At 49.7% G+C, this 24225-nt stretch overlaps 1 protein-coding gene across 2 annotated transcripts in view; it reads left to right on the top strand.

Annotated features, from left to right (window-relative positions):
* The window catches only part of LOC102447193 (gonadotropin-releasing hormone II receptor-like), a 123444-nt gene extending 99672 nt beyond the window's left edge, over positions 1-23772 (top strand). Inside the window, exons 2-5 of one of the 2 annotated variants that reach the window (XM_075896905.1) lie at positions 9131-9232; positions 11775-12290; positions 20903-21104; positions 22369-23772. In XM_075896905.1, coding sequence (XP_075753020.1) covers positions 9131-9232; positions 11775-12290; positions 20903-21104; positions 22369-22778 — 1230 coding nt within the window. In that variant the 3' untranslated portion in view covers positions 22779-23772. The remainder of the gene's footprint in view (positions 1-9130; positions 9233-11774; positions 12291-20902; positions 21105-22368) is intronic. The other variant, XM_075896906.1, reaches the window with a different exon arrangement.
* The last annotated feature ends 453 nt before the right edge of the window (positions 23773-24225 follow it).

Genomic DNA, 24225 nt, shown 5'->3' with positions numbered 1-24225 from the left:
GCAGGGCCGTGCCCTGCGAGGCCACCTCCAGAGCCTGCTGGACCGCTTTCCATTTCCTCCTCCCCCTGCTCCCCCTCTTGCTCCCCCTCTAGCTCCCCCTGCTCCCCCTGCTCCCCCTGCTTCCACTCCTGCTTCCGCTCCTGCTTCCTCCACACCCCCTGTCCCTCCTGCCCCCCCCTCCACAACCATTTCCCACCGACGCCCCCGGACCCGCAGTGTGGCGAGACGGGAGAGGCAGCCGGACTCCCACCCCTGAGCTTTCCTTTCCCTTCCTCCCTTCCCTCCCCTTCCCTTCCAGCTCCCTCGTCCCAGGTTTCCCCCTCCCCTCTCCCACCCTCATTCCTCCCTTCCCGCACCCAGTTATGTTCAATAAACAGACGTTTTTGTTGGAAAAACAGGTGTCTTTATTGTACAGTAGGTAGGGAGGGGAAAGGGGAAGGGGGGGGTAGGGTGGAAGAAGGCCCCGGTGGGGCGTGCGGGGAGAGGTCAGTCCTCCTCCTCCACCAGGAAGCTCTCCTGCAGGGCTTCCTGGATCCGGACGGCCCCCCGCTGGGCTTCCCGGATGGCGGCGGTGCAGGGCTGACCGTAGTGTCCAGCCATGCGGTCAGCCTCAGCCATCCAGGCTGGCAGGAAAGCCTCCCCCTTCCGCTCACACAAATTGTGGAGCACACAACATGCCGCCACCACGGGAGGGATGTTGTGCTCGGCCAGGTCCAGACGGGTGAGGAGGCATCGAAAGCGGGCTTTCAGTCGCCCGAAGGCCCCCTCCACCACGATGCGGGCCCTGGTCAGCCTGGCATTGAAGGCCTGGCGGGAGGGATTGAGGTGCCCCATGTAGGGCTTCATGAGCCAGGGCTGCAGTGGGTAGGCGGCATCCCCCACCAGGCACACGGGCATGTCCACGTCCCCGACCCTGATGTGGCGGTCGGGGAAGAAGGTCCCGTCCTGCAGCCGCTGGCACACGGAGGAGTTGCGGTACACCCGGGCGTCGTGTGCTTTGCCGGACCAACCCACATTAATGTCCGTGAACTGTCCCCGGTGGTCACACACGGCCTGCAGGATCACGGAGAAGTACCCCTTTCTGTTGACGTACCGGGACGCCTGGTGTTCCGGGGCACGGATGGGGATGTGCGTCCCGTCGATGGCCCCCCCGCAGTTGGGGAAGCCGAGGGCGCCGAATCCCCGGATGACGGCGTCCGGGTCGGCGAGGTGGACCACCCTGCGGAGCAGCACCCGGTTGGTGGCTTTGACCACCTGTGGAGAGAGACACAGCAAAGCGCCAATCAGTGGGGTGCCCGGGTGGCTGGGAGCATGCGTGCCCTGGCAGTGCCCCGCGCCCCACTCCCAGAAGCAACCCCCCTGGCGGCATGTAGTACGGCCGGGACAGCCCAACCCCTCCGGTGCGGGGCGCTTTCGCCTCCTCCCGCCCTCCCCTTTGTCCCTGGGGCGGCCCATCCCCTCCTCGCAGCCCCCCTCTCCCCCGTCTCGGTGGCCGACGAGTGCCATACCTGCATGATCACCGCTCCGATGGTGGATCTCCCCACGCCGAACTGGTTCCCGACGGATCGGTAGCTGTCTGGCGTGGAGAGCTTCCATAGGGCAATGGCCACCCGCTTCTGGAGGGGGATGGCGGGTCTAATGCGAGTGTCCCTTCTTTGCAGGGCAGGGGCGAGCCACTCGCAGAGCTCCAGGAAGGTGTTCCTCCTCATCCTGAAGTTCTGGGTCCACTGTCGGTCCTCCCAGTGCTCCAGGATGATGCGGTCCCACCAGTCGGTGCTGGTGTCCAGACGCCAGACGCGGCGGGGCACGCCGGTGCCAGGGCGCCACCGCGGCTCCTCCACGGCCCCCAGGGCGGCCAGGTGGTGAGGCAGGGGGCTGACGTTCACCAGGTGGTGCCAGGCAGCCTCGAGCCATTGCTGGCAGGCTTGCAGCAGCAAGTCCAGAAAGTGCACCAGAAGGTGCAGGGCGAGCTGTGGCTCCATGTTACCACCTGCGGCAGCCCCCCCCCGAAGGGAAGCACCGACACAGACGGGCACAGAGACCAACGCTTTGCTGTCCCTCGGCGAGGTTGGCAAGCAAGCAGGAAAAGCTGAGAACCGGCTGTCGAGGGGAGTCCCTTTAAGCACGAGCCTCAGATAGCCTCAGACAGCAGCCACACAAAGCAACTACTGACCTGATGCCCTGCCAGAACCGGTTTCAGCCGCCCTTAAATGCCCCCCTGCGTCCAATCAGTGTGGACATGCTAGTTTGAATTAGCAAAACGTTAATTCGAACTAGTTTTTAGTTCTAGACGCGTTAGTTCGAATTAGCTTAGTTCGAATTAACTAATTCGAACTAAGTTAGTTCGAATTAGCGCTGTAGTGTAGACATACCCTAAGTCGCTTAGGTTCTGCCACGCTAAGTCCCATTTCTAAAAGTGACTTAGGCACTGCCCCCATGGACCTGCAATCAGATTTAGGCTTTTAGGACTAGATCCACCAAGAGATGTAGATGCCTCGCTGCCACATTAGGTGCCTAGGTCCAAAATAGAACTCCTCAAAATCTCGGCTAAACCGGTGCCTCCAGCTCCGCCGGTAAAGTCCCCTGCCTTTCTGCCAGTGGGTTTGTGTAAAGCCGCCTGAGTCCTGATGCCGGCGGGGCGGGAGAGGGGTGGTGTGGCTGTGCTTTAAGAGAACAAACAGACCCTTTCAGGGTGTGGGAGCTGAGAGTGGGAAGGAGCAGCTGGTTCTAGTTAGATTGTGTTTACTAAGTGACTAGCAATGAATTAGTAAGATTAGTGGGTTACTTAACTGTAAAACTATGCAGCGGTGGTCCCCGTGATATCCATTCAAGGGCTCCTTCTCCTTGATTTCTTAGCCTGATTTCCTGATTTAGGTGACTAACTCATGCAAAGAGCCACAGCTGTGCTCTCCAGCCCCAGGGTCCAAGCTAAATATGAGTCAACAGTGTGACACTGTTGCAAAAAAAGCAAATGTGATTCTGGAATTCATAAACAGGAGTGTTGTGAGCAAGACATGAGAAGTCATTCTTCTGCTCTATTCTGCACGGATTAGGCCTCAGTTGGAGTATTGTGTCCAGTTCTGGGCCCACATTTCAAGAAAGATGTGGGGGAATTGTAGAAGGTCCAGAGAAGAGCAATACACATTATTAAAGGTCCAGAAAACATGAGCTATGAGGCAAGGCTAAAGGAATTGGGTTTGTTTAGTTTGGAAAAGAGAAGGCTGAGAGAGGCATGATAGCGGTTTTCAGGTATCTAAAAGGGTGTCACAGAGGTGGAGGGGGGAAATTGTTCTCCTTGGCCTCGGAGGCTAGGACAAGAAGCAATGGGCTTAAACTGCAGCAAGGGAGGTTTAGGTTGGACATTAGGAAAAAACTTCCTGTCGGGGTGGTTAAACACTGAAATAAATTGCCTAGGGAGGTTGTGGAATTTCCATCACTGGAGATATTTAAGAGCAGGTTGGACAGACATCTATCAGGGATGATACAGACCTTTCTTAGTCCTGCCAGGAGGGCAGGGGACTGGACTTGATGATCTCTGGAGGTCCCTTCCAGATCTGGTATTTGATGATTCTATGATTCCAGCTTGGGGAGACGTACCCAAACAGAAGGGCAGCTACAACACAAGGGGCTCTTGCCACCGGCACATGATCCCATCCAAGACCAGAGGTTTGTACATGGCTAGTCCCTCCCACCATTCACACTGCTGTGGCCACACGTGTGTTTTTAGTGCACTCATGTGCTGAGAGCTTGCATAGGTCTGGATCTTCTAGCTTCCAGCTCTAGTGTGGACATACTCTACACCCAGACCAATAGGAGGTGCCTGAGTCCTTCTGAGGGGCGGGACTTAGGCCACATCCCTCTCCTCAGCATTTCCTACTGGCTGTTTATGGCAGCTCCCCACTCAGCATGCTGGCTCCTGGGAATCTCATCGATACATGCCCAGCAATCTCCATGCATTGTATAGAGAGCACATAACTCAGCCCTGACGATTCCACTGGGCAAAATACAGGGCGTCAGTCTAACCCCTGTATGGAGCAAGCCCTGAGTACCTAAGTCTCTTGTGAAATTGAGTCATAGGCTTCTAAGTCACTAAGGGTGCGTCTGGACAGTGGCGCTGTTTTGGAATACATCCGGTATCCCGAAATAGCTTTTCCGCGTCTTTTAAACAAGCCTGTTATTTTGAAATAGCTTTTGAAATAATGGGCTCACTAGTCCGATGTCCCTGTAAACCTCGTTTCAGGAGGATTAAGGGATGTTTTGGAATAGTGCTCTATTTCGAAATATGGCTTTGTGTAGACAGCACCAAATTTTGAAATAAGCTGTTTTGAAATGCACTCAAAATAAGCTACGCAATTTGCATAGCTCAAATTGCATAGCTTATTTCAAGCTACAAGTGCAGTGTAGACACACTGTAGATGTGTCGACACATTGTTGATGAACCTACGGGTACATCTGGAGAGCAGCACTATTTCAGGATACTTCCGGTATCCTGAAATAGCTATTCTGCATGTGAAGAAGTGGGCTGTGCCCTCGAAAGCTCATGATCCCATCTACATGTTTCATTAGTCTATAAAGTGCTACCAGACCATTTGTTGTTTTTTCTGTAACAGACTAACTTGGCTACCCCCTGAAGCTCCTAAGCAAGCTCGTTATTTTGGAATATAACGGGCTTGCTATTCCAACGTCCCTGTAAACCTTGTTCCACGAGAAACAAAAGACAGGACTATGTAGCACTTTACAGACTAACAAGATGGTTTATTAGGTGATGAGCTTTCATGGGCTAGACCCAGTTCCTCAGATCAAATTGTGGAAGAAAATTGGCATGACCATATATCCCAAAGGGATACAATCAAAAAGAGTGAACACATATAAAATTGGCAAATCATCCTGAGGTTCTTACCAACAACCACAGGACATACCACATTAATACCAACCCTGGAACTTTCCCTTGCAACAAACCCCGTTGACAGCTTTGTCCACATATTTACTCTGCTGACACCGTCATTGGACCTAACCATGTCAGTTATAAGACCAAGAACACATATTCCTGTTCATTCAGAATATAATTTATGCCATCATGTGCCAACAGTGTCCGTCTGCTATGTATGTTGGACAAACTTCTCAGACACTTCGCCAAAGAATCAATGCCCACAAAACAGACATCAGACAGTTTCACAAAGAAAAAACAGATTCTTGCCATTTCAGCCAGACTGGGCATTGTCTCAACGACCTCACTACATGCATCCTGCTTCAAAGAGTCTTTAACACCAGACTAGAAAGGGAAGCCTCAGAATTGTCATTCATGCTTAAATTTGACACTTTACGAATGGGCCTTAACAAAGATGCTAATTATCGTACCCATTACAAAGATAGCTTCCCCAGTTATCACCCCTAATATCATTATCTCATAGACACTAACCTCCCCCCCTTACCCTTCCTCTGTTCTAAAATCTGATTTGTCAATTTTATGTGTTCACTTTTTTTATTGGATCCCTTTGGTATATATGGTCATGCCAATTTCTTCCACAATTTGATCTGAGGAAGTGAGGCTGGCCCACGAAAGCTCATCACCTAATAAACCATCTTGTTAGTCTTTAAAGTGCTGCATAGTCCTGTCTTTTGTTTCAGCAAGACCAGACTAACACAGCTATATCTCTATTATTATTCCACAAGGATTAAGGGACATTTCGGAATAGCGCTTTTTCGAAATGTGGCGTTGTGTAGCTAGCACCAAATGACGAAATAAACTATTTCGAAATTAACTCGAAATAAGCTATGCAATTTGCATAGCTCACATTGTGTAGCTTATTTCGAGATAAGGGTGCTTTGTAGACCTGTGAAAATTGTATCCAATTCCTGTCCTCCTCTTTGCTCTGTATTGAATTCCCAATTCATGGCTTTCCTTATTAATCCCAACCAGTGGGGCTAATAAAGAGCTGGATGATCCCTGGAACTTTGCTGTGTATTTGCTTTACATGCCTGCATGTGTGTGCAAGTGCCACGGTTGTCTAAGCAACAGCACATTCAACACAAACCCATGTAATAACTACGGCTTTACAGACAACCAATGGGCTGGAATGGGGTTGTTTTCCCTGAAGAGAAGACCTTCAATGGTGCTGTAAGAAGGTGCAGCTTCCTAAGTTGTCTGTTTCTCTGAATACCGCAGCTCTGTCATTATCTCCTCTGCCTGCTCATTAAATCCTCAAGTGGGTGGCTCATTAAATCCTACAGGAAAGGAAGCCAATTCAGTCATTAACGTTTGAAAAACCAAAAACACCCCCTTGCTGGCCCCTGCCTGAATCCAGCTCAAGAATGCTGCTGAAATGTGCATCTGTACCTGGATGTTCACTGCTTGACACCTGTTTTTACCTAAGTGTCAAATCTTGTGGGCCTTATCCCGGTTCTAGCCAGTCCATATGCAAGTTGGCCTGTTTATGGATGAGGTTAAAAAAAAACAGAATAAGGACCTCAAGATTTGACCTGTGGCAAAAAATATGTTCTGCTGCTGTTTGGAGCAGTTTGATTCAGGAGCCTGCTAACAAGCCTGATCTTGACAGCAATGAAATAATAATGAGGATGAGATGATAATATTGCCTATAAAGCTTCCCATTCATACCCCATCACACCCCAGAGGCGCTCAGCATTCGCACATCCAGATAAAATACAGACCTAACAAGCAACCTATAATACATCCTTTCAGCCATGAATGCAGGGGAGCTGAATAGCTCCCCCCCGCACTCCCCAGGTGCTCCTATCAGAGCAACTTTCCGTGTGCATTGTTAACGCGTTGGGCTAAGCTAACCTGAATTACATTGGGTCTCAGGGATAATTCCAGCGCCAGGAGCAGAGAGAGACGTATTGGGCTGACGCTCCTCTCTTGCATCGACCAAGTACTGTAACAGCTCCCTCTCTCTCTGCATCCTCTCTTTACTGGGAGGCAGCTCTGCATCATGCAGGCTGCTGGCTGAATGCAGCAGAGGAGCGGGCTGGAATTTTTGGCACTGTCTAGGAAGAAAAAAAAAAGAGGCAGCGTTTTCCTTTCCTGTATGGGCATGCAGATTCCAGGTAGGTTCCCATCTGATGAATTGAATACCGCATCCCCAATCAGCACAGATACTGGGCTTTCTTCTGGATCATGCCTCATTCCTGTGGATGGGCATTAATAGGGGAAGCCGCTAATTTGGTACTATGTCATTGCTATTGCTTTGTGGTTTGGATTGAGGAGTTGGGTAATATTTGCACTTACTTTCTCGGGGTGGGGGGGAGGCTGCAGCAAAGCTAATAGCTGCCACTAGACGTGGAGTACAGGATAAATGCTAGGAAGGGGCAGAGGGATAGCAACTGTAAGTAACGATCGGTGGAGCGGGGAGCAGGATATAGATTCAGTCCCTGCAGGTGGTTTGATTTCTGTAACGTCAACAGGGAAGAGCTAAAAGCCCATTATTTCTGTGGCAAGTGAAGCCGAGGATCAGCCGCGGCTGCATGAAAAGGCTCGCAAGCTGCTCTCAGTCAGCAGTGTTTATTGTTTCTGGTCTAAATTTGAAAGTCTTTGCCCTCGACATTTTTTGTTCGCGAGATCCTTCTGTGCCGGCGTGCAGGGTAGTTTAAGTGGGACAATAGTGACTCTGCGCTGGGGAGCTACCTGGGCTTTGACATTGTATAGATCGCATCTTTCCGCAGCAGAAAAAAAAAAAGATAACCATTTTAGAGGCAGCTGGGGGCACTGTGTGGGGAACGGTTTCATGTCACCATCCAGAGGATGGAAGGAGGGGTATGACTCTCCCTTCACGTCTGTGAGAAGTGCCCGTTACATATTTATTATGAGCAGAGAGGAAAAAAGAAATCGATAGAATCTTCTTTTTTGTTTATTAACCTCACCTCTTTTATTTCCCTTTGCTTACTGACCCCAGAGCTCGGCGGGATGTCTCTGGTCCACTGAGAAGCCGGTGAAGTCTGTGGGGTTGTTATACCTGGGAAATCAGATTCAGATATTGACAGGCAGCCCTGGAGACCAGATTGATAAGGGCTGAGAAAGTGTCGTGAGCCTTGACAACAAAGAAGGGGGGCTCCTGGAGCTGGTTTGGTTCGAAAAAGTCTTGTCAGTCGGGTTTGAGTTTTGCAGCAATTTGGCATTGGTTCAGAATCAGGTGTTTTTCTGTCTGAACCCACAGGCTACGGCTACACTGCACGCGCGTTCTTGCGCAAGTAAATTTACAGTAAAGCGTCAGAAAAGAGGGCTTCTTGCACAAGAGTTATTCCTCTCCCCAAGAGGAATAAGCCCCGTTGCGCAAGAAGGCAGTGTGGACGGCCAACAGGGGTTTCTTGCGCAAGAAACCCCCATGGCTAAAATGGTCATCAGAGCTTTCTTGCGCAAGAGAGCATCCACACTGCCATGGATGCTTGTGCGCAAAAGCACATCTCTTGTGCAAAAGCACGTGGCAGTTGTGGAACTGCTCTTGCTCAAGAACTCCTGCACAGAACAGTTCTTGTGCAAGAAGCCTGCAGTGTAGACATAGCCACAATGTTCAGGGTGTGTGTGTGTGGATGTGAGTACATAAGGGATTCATGTAAATGGTTCTAATATAAGTCCCCCCACTGTTTTAAACAGAGGTGAGCAAAATCAAGCATGGGTTGGCTTTTCTAAACTTTGTTATTCGTGACTGGGTGGTCCAGCTGTGGTTCCTTTCTGTTGTTTGGATTTCCATAGTTTGGGGGATTCGGGCCAATGGCCTCTCTCCACTGAGTAAGCGACGAGTCCAGATCAGACTTTTCAAAATGACCTTGGGTCTCATTCATTCATGATGTCATGTGAACCAACTACATGTGGCTCCCACCAGTGATGACTTGCTGTGTCTGCCCCTCCTGAGCTGTCTGTGTTAGTGCTAATAGAGTTCAGGGCTCTTGCTCCAGGGAACAAACAGATCCAGTTTGTAGCCCTGAACCATGTTCATGCTGGAAGTGAATTAAACTGGATGACGAGTGCTTGGTATGTCTCTTCTCAGGATGCAGGACAAGCCTTCCCGTACGGGTCACTGTGTTATCGGCTGCCAGTGTGCAGAGAGCGCCGCCTGTCCTATGCACTGATGTTGTCTCATTGTTTCCATGTGTTTCTCCATCCGTTTGTCTGTAGCCATCGGCTCTCCGATACTTAGGTTGTACGTGGCTGAGGACGGAGATGGTCTTTTTGTTCTCTGGCCGGACAGCGCCTAGGACAATGGTTTCCTGCTCCATGGTGAGGACTCTCAAGCACGACAGTAACGTAAATAACAAATAATGACAGCATCACCCCACTGATCCAAGCAGCACGCTACCCAAGTGCCAGGGATGGCAACGGTTCATAGGGGCTGTGCTAACGTGGAGAGGTGGTTTTGCTTGGATTGCTCCCTCCCAGGGAAATCCTTAGGAGGAAAGGAAAACTCCATGGGTCCCCACCTGCTGGAGCCTTCCTGGGGTTGTGGTGTGGAGGGACAGGATTTGACATGTCTGCACACACACGTACAGCAGCCCGTGGCTCTGTCCCCAGGGCCACAGATCCAAGCGCAGTGCAGCAGCAGAGCGGGGGAGAATGTAACCAAGAAGAGAAGATTAGACTCTCTACCTGTAACAGTGAGACCCTCTGTTTTTAAAGTCTTATCACATGGGTTCCCCCCTCCCCGCAGGATAAACTTCATGGAATTCCGTGTATCCACATTCATAGGCAGCAGGTTTCAAACAAACAAAAGGAAGTTTGTCTTCCCTCAGTGCACAGTCAACCTATGGAACTCCTTGCCAGAGTAAAGGCTATGACTTTAATGGGATTCAAAAAAGAGCTAGATAGATTCATGAAGGTTAGGTCCATCAATGGCTGTTAGCCAGGATGGGTACAAAAGGTGTCCCTCACCTCTGTTTGTCTGGAAATGGGCGACAGGGGAGGGATCATGTGAGGATTGCCTGTTGTGTTCCCTCCCTCTGGGGCATCTGGTATTGGCCATTGTCAGCAGGCAGGATACTGGGCCGGATGGACCTTTGGTCTGCCCCAGTGCGACCGTTTTTATGTTCACTCCAGAGTCTCAGTATTTCAACTCCTCATTAACCCAGGGGCTTTCTATTCATGGTGGATGGACCACCTGGGTTCCACCAAGCTCTTGCTAGTCATCTGCACAGATGCTGGTCATGTGGGACTGCCTCCTCCTTGCTTCCACCCACGAAGCAGCACTGAAAAGTGCTCCCAATGCATTCCCCTGTGAGCGGCTGCTACCATCACCATGGGGATAAGCGGGGTGATTATGAAGAGGAGGAAATGGGCCCTGCAAGAGCAAATGGCAGAGGATGCAGCGCAGTGAGACAGTCTGTCTAGGAAGATACAGCCCACACGCTGGAAACTAGAAACAGAGAAGGAATTGTACTGTTGCTTGTTGCTTGTTTGTCTGTCAGTCTCATCTTTCCGCCTGTAAGCTCTTTGAGGGGTTTGCAGGAGGAGTAATTAGGAGTTTTAATTCGAACTACCTAGCCCGGGCCACGTGTAGCCGTGGGCAGGTAGTTTGAACTACGGGGCATTTAAAAATGGCGGCGCCCGGGAACATGCAAATAAAGCCCAGGATATTTAAATCCCGGGCTTCATTTGCAAGTTCGAATGACTACATTAGCCACCCTAGTTCGAACTAGGGTGGCAGTGTAGACATACCCTAAGAGAGCTGACGTTGGCTCGGTTTTTTTTTTTTTGGTTTAAGAGCCGATGTTCCATAGAGTTTATTGCTAGACTAGAACCTTTAGATCATCTAGTCCAGGGGTGAGCAATAATTTTTGATGGGGGGCCATTCCAAGAATTTGGAAAGTAGTCGAGGGCCGCACTGTTCCACGATATGAATGAAGGAGGTGCGGGGTCTGGGATGGAGGGAGCTTGGGGTAAGGGAGGGAGTTTGGGTGAAGAAGGCAGTTGTGACCTGGGGCACTGGACTTGGTTTAGAGGGGGTTGGATTGTGACTTAGGGAAGGGAATTGGGGTACAGGAGGGGATGCAGGGATTTGGGTTGTGAGCTAGGGCAGGAGGGGACTGTGATCTGGGGCAGGGGATTGAGGTGCCAGATCTGGGAGGGGATATGGGTACAGGAGGGGGGCAGGGGATTCGGGCATGTGGAGTAGGGGGAAGGAGTGGAGGGCAGAGGGTTGGGGAAAGGAAGGCCTGGGGTGCCAGAGATAGGCTCTGCCTGGAGACTTACCAGCCAGCAGCCATTCCTGAATCAGCCTCCCTGCCTGCCCCGCCCCTGCACAGGCTGCAGCCATGTGCTCTGGAGCCCCTTGTGCTTCATGGCTGCCTGTTATTGAAACAGGTAGCTCCCACTGGCCATTTTTTGACTAGAAACTGGCCAGTGGGATTTTGCTGGGGGTGGGAGCAGCTTCTAAAGCTTTCCTCCCCTCCAGACTCACAGATTTTAAAGAAAAACCGCCCCGCAGCCATGTTTCTGAGTGGCGTGCACATGGGGCGAGGCAAACGGGGAGCCTGCCTGGGGCTCGCCATAGCGTCCGTGGACTGGATTCAGTGGCTTGGCAGGCCAGATCTGGCCTGCGGGCTGTATTTTGCCCAGGCCTCATCTAGTCCAACCCAGTACTCGGCTCAATGGGCCTTGGTTGGGGCCGTTCGCTGCTGGATGAGAATATTAAAACATTTGAGAATCCCTGGCTAAGACAATGGAGCCACCCTCTCTATCCCATGTAAAGCTGTCCCATGCTAAATGAGCACCCAACAGATTTTCAGCCAAGCTTTCTTCTCTGATTTTGCCCTTTCCCCTCCTGCAGGGCATGCCTGAAGAACGGGACCTTATGACTCCTCCTCAGTCAGCTGACGTGGCGGAGAAAAACCTCTCTGTTTCCGGCTGCCCCGAGCCCTGGATCGAACCCACGTTCACTCTAGCGGCCAAGGCCCGCGTGATCGTCACCGTCTGCTTTTTCCTGATCGCGGCTTGCAGCAACTCCGTGGTGTTATACAGTATCATGAGGAAGAGGAGGAAGTCCCATGTCCGGCTGCTGATACTAAGCTTGACGGTGGCCGATTTGCTGGTGACCTTCACGGTCATGCCCCTGGATGCTGTGTGGAATGTGACGGTCCAGTGGTACGCTGGGGACCTGTCGTGTAAATTGCTGAACTTCCTCAAGCTCTTCGCCATGTACTCTGCCGCGCTGGTGCTCGTGGTTATCAGCATAGACCGGCACTCAGCCATTCTCCACCCCTTTGCCTTTGCTAGCTCCAACCGACGCAACAGGCTCATGTTATGTGTGGCTTGGGGCATGAGCTTCCTGCTGGCCTCTCCTCAGGTATGAGCACACTGCTGTTGGGAAGCGGAGGGCACTGAAAACAGGAAGGGCCACATGTTAGAATAAGCAAAATGGGCTTGGGGGATAACCAGCAACCAAAGGAAGGATGGTCCAGCGGTTAGAACAGTAGCTGGAGACCTGGGTTCAATTCCCTGCTCCACTATGGCTTTTTTGTGTGTCCTGGGTGAGTCACTTGGTGGCTCTGGGCCTCAGTTTCCCATCTTCCCAATGGGGATAACCAAACTGTCCTACAGCCCAGGGCAGTTGTGAGGATGAATCCATTGGAAAGTAAGTGTTCATATAGTGCAGTACCTCAGTAATATGCCCGTTATTTTCCAAGATGAGCCCAGGTCCTAACTTGTTTTGAATTTTGAGGCATTCGGGTCTGAGATGTAGAGCCTCTCGGTTTGGTGCCCCAATCCCAGCTCACAGGAAGGTGATCAAATCCAGTTAGGTTTCAGGTATGTAGCTAATGAGGTTGCTATAAGAAATGGGACTTCTAGAACACAAGAGCAGCCACACTAGGTCAGCCTTCAGACAGTGGCCAATGCGGCCTTCTTCAGAGGAAATGAAGGGAACCGAGCGAATATTGAGAGACATATTCCCAGTCATCCACTCCCAGCTTCTGGCAGTCAGAGGTTTAGAGACAACCAGGGTGTGTCTACACAGCAAGGTCATTCCGGAATAACGGACATTATTCCAAAATAACTATGCACAGCAGTTCCGTTATTTCAAAATAAATTCGAAATAACCGACAGCTTATGTAAACCTCATTCTATTAAGAATAACGCCTATTCTGAAATAGCTATTTCGAAATAAGGCCTGTGTAGATGCTCCGCTGCTGCTATTTCGAAATAGCTCCTCACCAGGGCCGTGTCCACACTCAGGGGTTCTTTCGAAAAAAGTACTCTTTTTTCGAAAGAACTTCCCCTGCATCCAGACTCAAGCCGCGTTCTTTCGAAATTATTTCGAAAGAACGCGGCTTTTCTTTTGATGGCGGTAAACCTCGTTTCACGAGGAAGAACGCCTTCCTTCGAAAGTTCCTCTTTCGAAGGAAGGCGTTCTTCAATGTAAAGAGGCCGTCTTCGAAAGAGAGCATCCAGACTCGCTGGGTGCTCTCTTTCGAAAAAGCGGATTTCCTCTATCGAAAGATCCGCCTGCAGTCTAGACGTGATCTTTCGAAAGAGGCTCTTTCGAAAGATGCTTTCGAAAGAGCCTCTTTCGAAAGAAGCCTGCAGTCTAGACACAGCCCAGGGCCATTCTGAGTTATTCCTCCTGGGGCTGTAAATTGAGGTATCTTGTCTACATTAGGGAAGCCTGCCTCGGACTAATTTTAAGGTTTCCCTGCAGTGTAGACATGCTATTTCGAAATGAGCCATTTCGGAATAACTATTCCGGAATAGCTTATTCCAAAATATCTGTGCAGTGTAGACATACCCCAAGAGCAAGGAGTTGCTTCCCTGAACATCTTGGTTAGTAGCCATGGATGGACTTATCCTCCATGAACTTACCTAATTGTTTTTGGATCCTGACAATGAGTTCCACAGGTTAATAGGGCATTGTATGATAAAATACTTCCTTGTGTTTGTTTTAAGCCTATTCATTTCATTGGGTGAGCCTGGTTGTTCTTTTATAAGAAGGGGTAAATAACACTTCTTCGTTCACTTTGTCCACACCAATCATGACTTTATAGACTTCTAGCATATCCCCCCTTCATCATTTCTTTCCCCCAGTCTTTTTAATTTCTTTTCATATGGAAGCTGTTCCATACCCCTGATCATTTTGTTGCCCTTCTCTATGCTCTTTACAATTAGAATATATCTTTTTTGAGATGGGGTGACCAGAACTGCAAACAATATTCAAGGTGTGAGCATACCCTGGCTCTGGACAGCGGCATTATAATATTTTCTGTCTTTTCTCTGTCCCTCTCTTAATGATTCCTAGCATTCTTCAGGCTTTTTGTATCTGCTGCTGCACACTGCACAGATGTTTTCAGGGAACTAATGTTAGGGTTGTTAACTCATTTGTCCTCACCATACCCCAGGGAGAACAGTAATTGTTACAATCTCCATTGTACACTGTGAAAGTGACACACAGGAGGGGGAAGTTACAGGGCCAGGAAGAAGTTGTTGTCTGAGCTAAGATTATAATTTGGGAATTTCTGGCTTTCACTCACACTCAAGGCCTGTCTCTCGAACTGCTCCAGATTCTCCAAAAGCTATGGTCCATGTATTCTGTACTTGGGAAATGAAATGACCAATTTAGCCCCTCTGCTCATGGCCACTTTCTCAATGATCCAGCTTGTGAGGACGAGCGAATCAAATGTGGTGCTGCTGCACCCTGGAGCTACCAAAAATGCCAATGAAATTTTGACTGGGCTCTGCTGTGGAGGTAGTATCTCCTAGGCTCTACTAGCTTTAGTGGGAATCCAGTGAGTCTTGAACCCCATTCTTTGCATAGCGTTAGCTATTGCAATTTACACGCCTAACTCCTTAGTGTACATGCAACAGGATTCATCACCAGCTTTGATCAACTGATTGGATCATTAGCTTCCCCAGCCCAGGTACAACAGGGAGTGTGATGTGATCACTGATTCAGGCTCTCCCCCACTCCCCACTTGCTGAACTGGGAATGTATTGGCCATAGAATTCCATCCTTCTGAATGGAGATCCTAGAACACTAGAACTGGAAGGGACCTTGAGAGGTCATCAAGTCCAGTCCCCTGCCCGCATGGCAGGACCAAGCACCATCTAGACGAGGAGTGGGCAATAATTTCTGATGGGGGGGGCACGCCACAATTTGGGAAAGTAGTCAAGGGCCGCACTCTTCCATGATACTAATGGAGGAGGAGCAGGATCTGGGATGGAAGTTGGGTACAGAAGAGAGCTTGGGGTAAGGGATTGGGGTGTAGGAGGGAGAGTGGGGTCTGGGAGGGAGTTTGGGTGAAGGAGGCAATTGTGACCTAGGACAGGGAACTGGGGTGCAGGGTTTTGGTTTGTGACCTAGGGGAGAGGACTGGGGTGCAGGAGTTTGGACTGTAACCTAGGGTAGGAGGGGATTGTGATCTGGAGTAGGAGATTGGGGTACCAGATCTTGGAGGGGGTATGGGTGCAGGAGCGAGGCAGAGGGTTTGGGTATGTTGGGGGTGGGGCAGAGGGAGGGGGAGGAGAGGGTCTGGGGTTCCAGAGGCAGGCTCTGGCCAGGAGACTTACCAGCCAGCAGCCCAACCAGCCCGCCTATCTGCACAGCTAAAAGCTTGCAGAGCTTAAAACGTTTCTCAGCAAGCCAGCCAACCTGCCTGCCTCCCCCACGCCTGTATAGGCTACATGGCCATGTGCTTGTGTGAATAATTGAGCCGGAGGGGAGGGGGGCATGGTGCTTTGTCTGCTGCCTGTTATTCAAACAAGAAGCTCCCATTGGCCAGTTTCTGGCTAGAAGCCGGCCAATGGGACTGTGCTGGAGGCAGGAGTTACACCTGAAGCCTTCCCTCTCCCCTCCGGGCTCACAGTTTTAAAGAGTAACAGCCCCACAGCTGCTTTTCTGAGAGGTCTGCTGGGCAAGCAGGGGAACCTGCCTGGTACTCCCCATCCCACTAGCCGTATTTTGCCCAGGCCTGATCCAGACCATCTCTGACAGGTGTCTATGTAACCTGCTCTTAAATATCTCCAGTGATGGAGATTCCACAACCTCCCCAGGCAATTTATCCCAGTGCTTCACCACCCTGACAGTTAGGAAGTTTTTCCTAATGTCCAACCTAAACAAGCTGCAGTTTAAGCCCTTTGCTTCTTGTCCTATGTTCAGAGGCCAAGGAGAACAATTTTTCTCCCTCCTCTCTGTAGCACCCTTTTAAGAACTTGAAAGCTGTTATCATGTCCCCTCTCAGTCTTCTCTTTCCCCAACTAAACAAACCCCATTCTTTCAGAAGATGATGAAGCTACCCTGATTCTGCGAATGGTCCAGATGCGAATGAGAGTACAATTCGGCCCTATGGCTTTCTGATGTTGTGACATGCTATGTGGTTTGATCAACACAACAGCTGTGGTGCCCTTGGGACTCTCAGCACAGGATGGATTATTTTGCAATTGCAAATAAAGCAAACCTTTGAATGAGAGTGTGAAACATAACCTTAAAACCACAGGTTGTTCAGCGTTCCCTGTACGATGAGCACTTGGATGGCCACTCAGGGGAGATTCAAATGCTACCTCGCTGATTAGCAGAGCGCTCACAGCCAGCAGCATGCATTTCTACCGGTGGTGCACATCTGCCCCTGCCTGGGTGCACATAAAAAAATTTATCCCACACACGGATGCAAAAAGAGTGAGTGTTGTCACTTTAACGCTAAGTATGCCTCTATGCTGCAAAAACTAACACAAAACCCCACCAGAGTTTGTGAGTCTCAGAGCCTAGACCAGACGACTCAGGCTCATGGGGCTTGCACTACTAGGATTTTAATGGCAGTGGAGACATCCCCGCTCAAGCTGCGAGACCTCCCAAGCACACAAACGCTCGCCCAAGTGGGAAGGTCTACAGTGCTATTTGTAGACCCATATTGCTAGCCCAAGTCAGTTGACCATGGCTCTGCCATGGGCTTCTTTCTGTGAATGCTGCCAGAGGATGGCAGGCAGAGCGCTTCTGTCCCACGTTAGTCCCCATTAGAACATCTCTTTGCCATGTTCCTCAGCCCATCTAGCAACTCTGGGGAGCTAGACTCAACCTGCCGCTAGCACTTCCCCTGATCGGTGTGCACGGAGATTTGAAAACCCTACTGGCTCGGATTGTACTGCTGGCCCTGTCTGCGGCAGGCTACTTTGCCAAATATTGCTCCTGCTGGTTACCAGGAGTGGTCGACACTGTAGCCCCGCCACGTTGCCACTGATCACCGGCACCTGAAGCCAAGCAGGTTGGCAAGACCTGCTCCCACCAAGGTCACAATGTGGTGCTCAAAATACCATCAGCAGCCTGGAACTCTGCCTGCACTAAACCTCCAGTGGAGCTGAGATGCTAGCCGCAACAGTAGGACATTTTGGCAAACCCCTCCCCCTTCCCCCCCCCTCCAAGGGGACCGGCTCCATAAATCGCTCTTCTAGGCAGCCTATGGCGTTCCTTCAATAGGTGCAGTCTACATGGAAACCATTCTCTAGCTACGCTGGTCTGCCACCACCTTGCAAAATGACTTCAAATGCAATTGCTATAAAGGATGTAAGGTAGACAGGGCCTAACAGACCAGAACTAACCATCTTCCTCACAGGTCTGCTGCTTGTGCCGCTATTTCAAGCTGCTCCTGTCCTAAATCCAGTCATTTCATCAGTTCCCCAGCAGGCAATAATCATTAGGTCACCAGGGCCCTGTATAGTGGAGGAAACCTACCAGGTGACAATCAGACATTACCGCTTGGGGAAGGATTCTTACAGGTGTTCAGAGACTCCCATTGAAATCCATTGGAGTTTGTCACCTTTGAGGTCTTGGGCCTTAGTCCATTCTAGCCACAATAAAGTGTGTCTGGACTATAACAGCTCTACTACATCTGCTCTGCCATCGGTCCTCCTTTCAGTGCGCTCTTAGTGTATGGCTACACTGCCGTTTCTTTGCAGAAGAGGATATACAAATCGCGCTCTCATTTGCATATTTTCTTTTTGAGGAAGAGAGTTTGCCAATAAAAAGCCCCATGTAAATGGGGCCATTTGTCAGGAAAAAAAACCCTTTTTCACAAGATCCCTTATTCCTCAAAAATCGAGGTTTACATGATCTTGCAAAAAAGGGGTTTTTTCCGACAAATGGCCTCGTTTACATGGGGCTTTTTAGTGGCCAAACCTCTTCCGCGAAAAGAAGCGGAAGAAGATATGCAAATGAGAGCACGATTTGCATATCCTTTTTGGCAAAAAAGTGGCAGCGTAGCCATAGCTTCAGTATGCGATTTCAGGGCTGCAAGATAACATAGAGAGTGACTGGCATTTTTAAGGCAAACGTGGAGTTTTCCTTTGAAAGATGCTCCTGCTTCAGACAGCGGAAGGCGCTTCTGACACTAATGGAGATAAGTGGGCTGCATTGTCAGCTCTGGACAGGAAACCACTATCAAGGGGAAATAAATCTGGTAAGCAAGAGTTCTATAGTGTTGTCGTAGCGACACTAAAGAATTCCAAGTTCCTGAGGGAGATAAATAGCTCTTCATACGGCTACTGAATGCATCAAATCGTGCATGGCCGGGAACAACTATGTTTAAAATACCCCCACATTGGCTGAAGAGCTCATGGGAGGTTATTTTCTGCTCTAGGCCGAAGTATGGTTTTGAGAATGGGATAATTTTTACCAGGGAGAACAGCATCATCGTACTTGGAAAGGAGAGACCACTCCATCTCAACTCATGGACTTTATCCCGGATGTATTTATAGGAACCTATCTTACAGAGTTCATTAATGCGTTTGCGAGTGGTTGATAGAACAGTGTCTGTGACAGGGTGCACTCACAGAAGTCCTCTTGGGATTGTTCCACACTGTGCTGATCATGCCACTGACACCTGACTTCTTGCTCTCTGGAGCTCCCCACCATCCTGTCCTGCTGGGCCAGATCCCCTGGTCTCCCCCAGAGTTGAGATTACCACTCCTATGCAAAGCAATGCAGACTCTGAACCATTTCAGTTCTGGGAGGACTCAGTTCTAAGGGTTCAGCACCTAGAAAACCAACCCCCAAATAGGTATCACCTCCTCCAAATAAATCCATCTTGCCCTGTGTAAAAGTTTTTCATAGGGAAAGCTGATGGATTAACTCTCTTTATCAATGAAAGAGAGCTGCACAGTGATTTCTCCCAACCCTTCCCCAGATAACTCCCCCCACTTATTTACACTGGGTTTGATAATAAACAGAAGCATTTGTATTAAATATAAAAAGTAAGATTTACATGATTGCAAATGAAAACAGTCAGATCAAAGTAAGTTACTAAATTAAAAGGAAAAGAAAATGCATAGCTAATTTTAATCCACTAATAAACTTGTTACATACAAATTCTTACCTTAAACAGCTGTTCTTATTTCAGGTATAAGCTTCAAATCAGACCTGTTCTTTTACTCTGATTGGGGTCTAGAGCCTTCTTCAAGACTTCTTTTGTATCCTCCTAGGGTGGGCCAGGCAGTTTCCAGTGCCAGCTGAAGAAAAAGGGCTGATAGTTTCCCATTGCTTAAATATACTTTCCCCCCAGAGCAGGAATCCTTTTTTTTTGGTATCTCCCCATGGAAAATTACCGAGTTCAAACTGGATTCCAGTACCAGGTGGTATGGTCACCTGTCTTTCTAGGAACAACTCACCCTTTGGGCTTATAGGCCAAAAAAAGGCTGTTTACAGGTTGTTGAGTTGATCACTGAGTCATTAAGTTTCCTGGGCACCAGTAATAGCCCTTGTTAACACAGATCCACAATTCATATTTTTAATGTCACACACAAGAATGATATTTGCACAAAAAACAAATCTACAGCTCCAGCAGATTGTAACTATAACAGTGATATGTTGTGTGACCAGTTTTGCATTGAGCATCTTCAAGTTATACATATTCATAAGCACATTTTCATAAGGAATGGAGGAGGGCCATCACAGTGCCAACTGGCACAAAGGAATATAGTTACAGTAAAGGCTAAGGTTTGTGAGCGAGGCCTGGAGAACAATGTAATGAGCTTTTCATTCCGACAGAAGTCCATTTTTCTCCTGATGGAGCTACAGGGGAACCTTGCAGTGTTGTACTAGTGCATGAGAACAGGGCAGTGGAATTGACCACAACTGAACCCGATAACTGCTCAAGGTGAGTAATGGGCTGAGTCGCAAAGAGCAGCGATGGGCAACCTAGCCTAGTGAGTGGAGCCCTCCTTCATCTCAGTGGGCTGAAAGAGGGTCCTAACCAAGATGGTCTCCTGAGACAGGGGAGTTTTGCTAACAGTGCTTGTGTACCTAGAATTGGCAGAGTTAGGGTTAAGTTTGTTAAGGTCGGGTTAGGGTTTGGGTTAAGGTAGTTTTGCATATGTAGAATTTTCAGTGCGGATTGAACCGTAGCAGTGCTTTAATTGGATGCAGAGGGAGCACCCGGCTCTCACAATCAATGTTGAGTGTGATCCACACCTACCTCACACCCCCCACCCTTGCTTTACGTGTGTGTCACTTTAGTAACACCAGTAGGGAATAAAATGATACAGATAGAACCCAGCGGAATCTAGCAATCTTGTTCATGGGCAACAGTAAACAAAATGCCTCGTGGGCCACACGCAGAACTCCGATGGGCTGCAGGTTGCCCCCTACTGGCCAAGAGCACGTATGAGTCCACATGCATCCTCCGGTTCTGCTGATGAGAGACACAGCAAGAGTTAATGGGGGGACAGATGATTTCATCTCTGCTCCCGCAGGGTTCTAACACCTTCCTCTCCAGCACCTGGCGCTGACGACTGTCAAATATTGAACTAGACGGAGCTGTGAGCTAACCAGGCTGGCAAATTCTGTGCAATAAGAACTTTGAAATTCTTGTCAGGTTTAAGAATTGCCGGAAGGTGTCCTCTGTCAGCCCGGGGGGAGATTGTCATTGTGACAGCGCCCCTGCGAGGACCATCTCTGAATGGGTGTCTCATTCTTCCTTTCAGCTCTTCCTTTTTCACCTGCACACTGTCCCAGGTGTCAATTTTACCCAGTGCGTGACCCATGGGAGTTTCCAAGCGCACTGGGAAGAAACCCTCTACAACATGTTCACCTTCACCACCCTCTACGTCGCCCCGCTGAGCGTCATGATCGTCTGCTACATCCGCGTCATCTGGGAAGTCAGCAAGCAACTGAAGATCAACCAGGGTGAGCAGGCTGCGGCTGTTTCGCATTCAGCACACTTGCAGGGGATCTTAGCGGTAGTGCCGAGACATGGCCATCGTGTTCCCCGCCACAGCCCTTAGATTTCACAGGCACCTCTTGTTGCATAATGAGCATCATTGCCTGACCTCTCTGGGCTTAGAAAATGGGAAACAGCGGGTGTGTTTCTTGGGAGGAGCAGCCCTCTCTGAGGGGAAATAACAAACAGCTGACTAGGGAGCCTTGGGTCATGTTTACTTGGTGAGACTGCAGATGTGGTGCAGAAGGGCACAGAGCATGAAATCTGCCACCCCTTTTTGCCCACTTCCTCCAGGAGTACCATGGAGACTTGCCATTGTCTCCTTCAGGCCTGACAAGGAGAGACGGGGAGGGCGTGCAAGGTCTGGGACAGCTTTCTCTATCCAGGGCCAGGCCTCAATCCAGTCAGGTGCCTTGATGGTGATGAAAGGCAGCAGCCTTGGAAACTGGCACCTTCTTATTCATCCACCCCTAGGAGAAGCCCAACCTGCGCCTTGTGCATGGCTTTATACCCCACTGGAGCCCTTTAGGGTGAAATATACCCCAAAACCGAGAGCCAGTACAGGGTTCTGGGCACCACTTTGGCCCTGTGGTAACTCCATTCAGCTGGGCTACATCTACACTGGCACGAATTTCCGAAAATGCTTTTAACGGAAAAGTTTTCTGTTAAAAGCATTTTCGGAAAAGCGCGTCTAGATTGGCAGGATGCTTTTCCACAAAAGCACTTTTTGTGGAAAAGCGTCCGTGGCCAATCTAGATGCAGTTTTCCGCAAAAAAGCCCCGATCGCCATTTTCGCGATCGGGGCTTTTTTGCGGAAAACAGTACTATGCTGTCTACACTGGCCCTTTTGGGCAAAAGTCTTTCGGAAAAAGACTTTTGCCCGAACGGGAGCAGCATAGTTTTTCTGGAAAAGCACTGATGATTTTACATGAGATCATCAGTGCTTTTCCGGAAATTCAAGCGGCCAGTGTAGACAGCTGGCAAGTTTTTCCAGAAAAGCAGATGATTTTCCAGAAAAACTTGCCAGTCTAGACACAGCCCAGCAGTTTGGGCGTAATCCAGCACTCCCTGCAGTCACTGGGAACATTTCCAGGGGGCTTTGGATCAGACCCCGTGTAGCAAAGTCAAACTCTTCCTGACTTCGATGGAGGCGGGGCTGGGCATGCGGGTCTCCTCCTGGTTGCGTGCTGTTGCGTCGTATACAATTGTCCCTTTGACTCTCCCCGGCAGGTCTAGCAACAGGCAAAAACAACCACATCTCCAAGGCGCGACTGAAGACCATCAAGATGACCATTGTAATTGTTGCCTCCTTCGTTATCTGCTGGACCCCCTACTACCTCCTGGGCCTGTGGTACTGGTTCCAGCCAGGCATGATTCAAAGCATGCCCGAGTACGTCAACCACAGCCTCTTTCTCTTTGGCTTGCTGCACACGTGCACTGACCCGGTCATTTACGGACTCTACACCCCCTCTTTCCGAGAGGACATGAAGATGTGTCTGAGAGGGATTGAAACAGTCATTACGGGCCAGGAGCGAAACAAACTGATGTCCAGTTCGGAGATGAACATCAAGGATTGCACGGCCAACAGTGGAGCTGTCTCGGGGGCTTCCCACGGCACAGCCATCCACACGGTCTGCTAAAGAACAGCAGCTGGCAGGAGGAAAGGACGTCGGCGTTGATCATGGGCGTCGTGTTGGCCTATTCTCCTATTACGGAGGTGGGCTGGGATGTACAGTCCTCACGCTGGCGGGTCGTTCCGCCACCTGCCCCACCTGCATGGAATAGTGCACAGAAATTGGTAACTGAGAGCAGCTTCTGCCACTCACGTCGAGTCTCACCATGCTTTCCAAAGGGGCCCATTGACTCCCCCTCATTCCAGGCCTGAGCTTTGCCTCGGAGACCTTCTTGTAACCATGCAAGAGACTCAGCGTCAGGCTGGTGTCCTGCCCTGATGAAATCCTTTGCACAGGTCATTCCACCCTCTTCATGGCCTTTTCACACTGCTCTGGGGCTAAGTGCAACCTGCTGGGAGGAGACTAAAATTCGCTCTCTGCCAGCCTCCTGCCAACAGTGTGTGTCGGTTTCTAAACAAAGACCCAGGACCAGATTTGCAAAAGAGCTTCCTTCCCTTTTGCCCTTGGTGGAATCATTCCTGGGGTGAATGGTGCCTAGGGTCAGAGGTGTTTGCTGAACCACGCTCAGGGGCTGTGTGGTTCTCACGGCCGTGACTTCCATGACAGGAATGAGACATTTCAGGGTTTGACATACAAAATCATGGTCTTGTCTTCCCAGCCAGCCTGGTGCTGACATCGCCTCCTCTGTGATTTTCCACTCACCTGCCCCATGTTAAAAGCCGCCCACATGACTCAGAACAGGCTGGCACCAGCCCTAACTCCTCCACTGTAATTCCTGTGACTGATTTGAAATCCCCGAGAAGTGAGCTTGTGAAAGGTGCTTGTTTTGGACTTTTTGATAGATGTGTTGTGGAAATAAATGGTCAGTGGATTGCTTGTGGAAAAACCTTAGTGGGCTCCATGCCATGCACCCTGACTGGGAACACTTGGAGATATGTTCTCCTTTGAACGGATGTGATTACAAGTAAAAGATGATGAGTAAGGAATAAGTGAATAAGGAAAAGTTATTTATGTATTCCCACAATATAAGAACTAGGGGTCCCCAAATGAAATTAGTAAGCAGCAAGTTTAAAACAAACAAAAGGAAGTTTTTCTTCACTCAGCACAGTCAACCTGTGGAACTCCTTGCCAGAGGATGTTGTGAAGACTAAGACTTTAATAGGTTTAAAAAAGAGCTAGATAGATTCATGGAGCTTAGGTCCATTAATGGCTATTAGCCAGGATGGCAGGAATGTAGTCCCTAGCCTCTGTTTGTCTGAAAATGGATGATGGGAGAAGGATCACATGATGATTCCCTGTTCTGTTTGCTCCCTTTGGGGCATCTGGCATTGGCCACTGTCGGCAGAGAGGATACTGGGCTAGATAGACCTTTGGTCTGACCCAGTATGGCCGTTTTGAGGTCAATATGGATTTTTTTTTTTGGTCCCTGGAAGACGTATGGTTTTCTGCCTAA

This window comes from Pelodiscus sinensis, chromosome 14 (assembly GCF_049634645.1).
Source record: "Pelodiscus sinensis isolate JC-2024 chromosome 14, ASM4963464v1, whole genome shotgun sequence".
Classification (NCBI taxonomy): domain Eukaryota; kingdom Metazoa; phylum Chordata; order Testudines; family Trionychidae; genus Pelodiscus; species Pelodiscus sinensis.
Note: the sequence above shows the minus strand (reverse complement) of the source record. Positions and strands in the feature narration are given on the sequence as shown.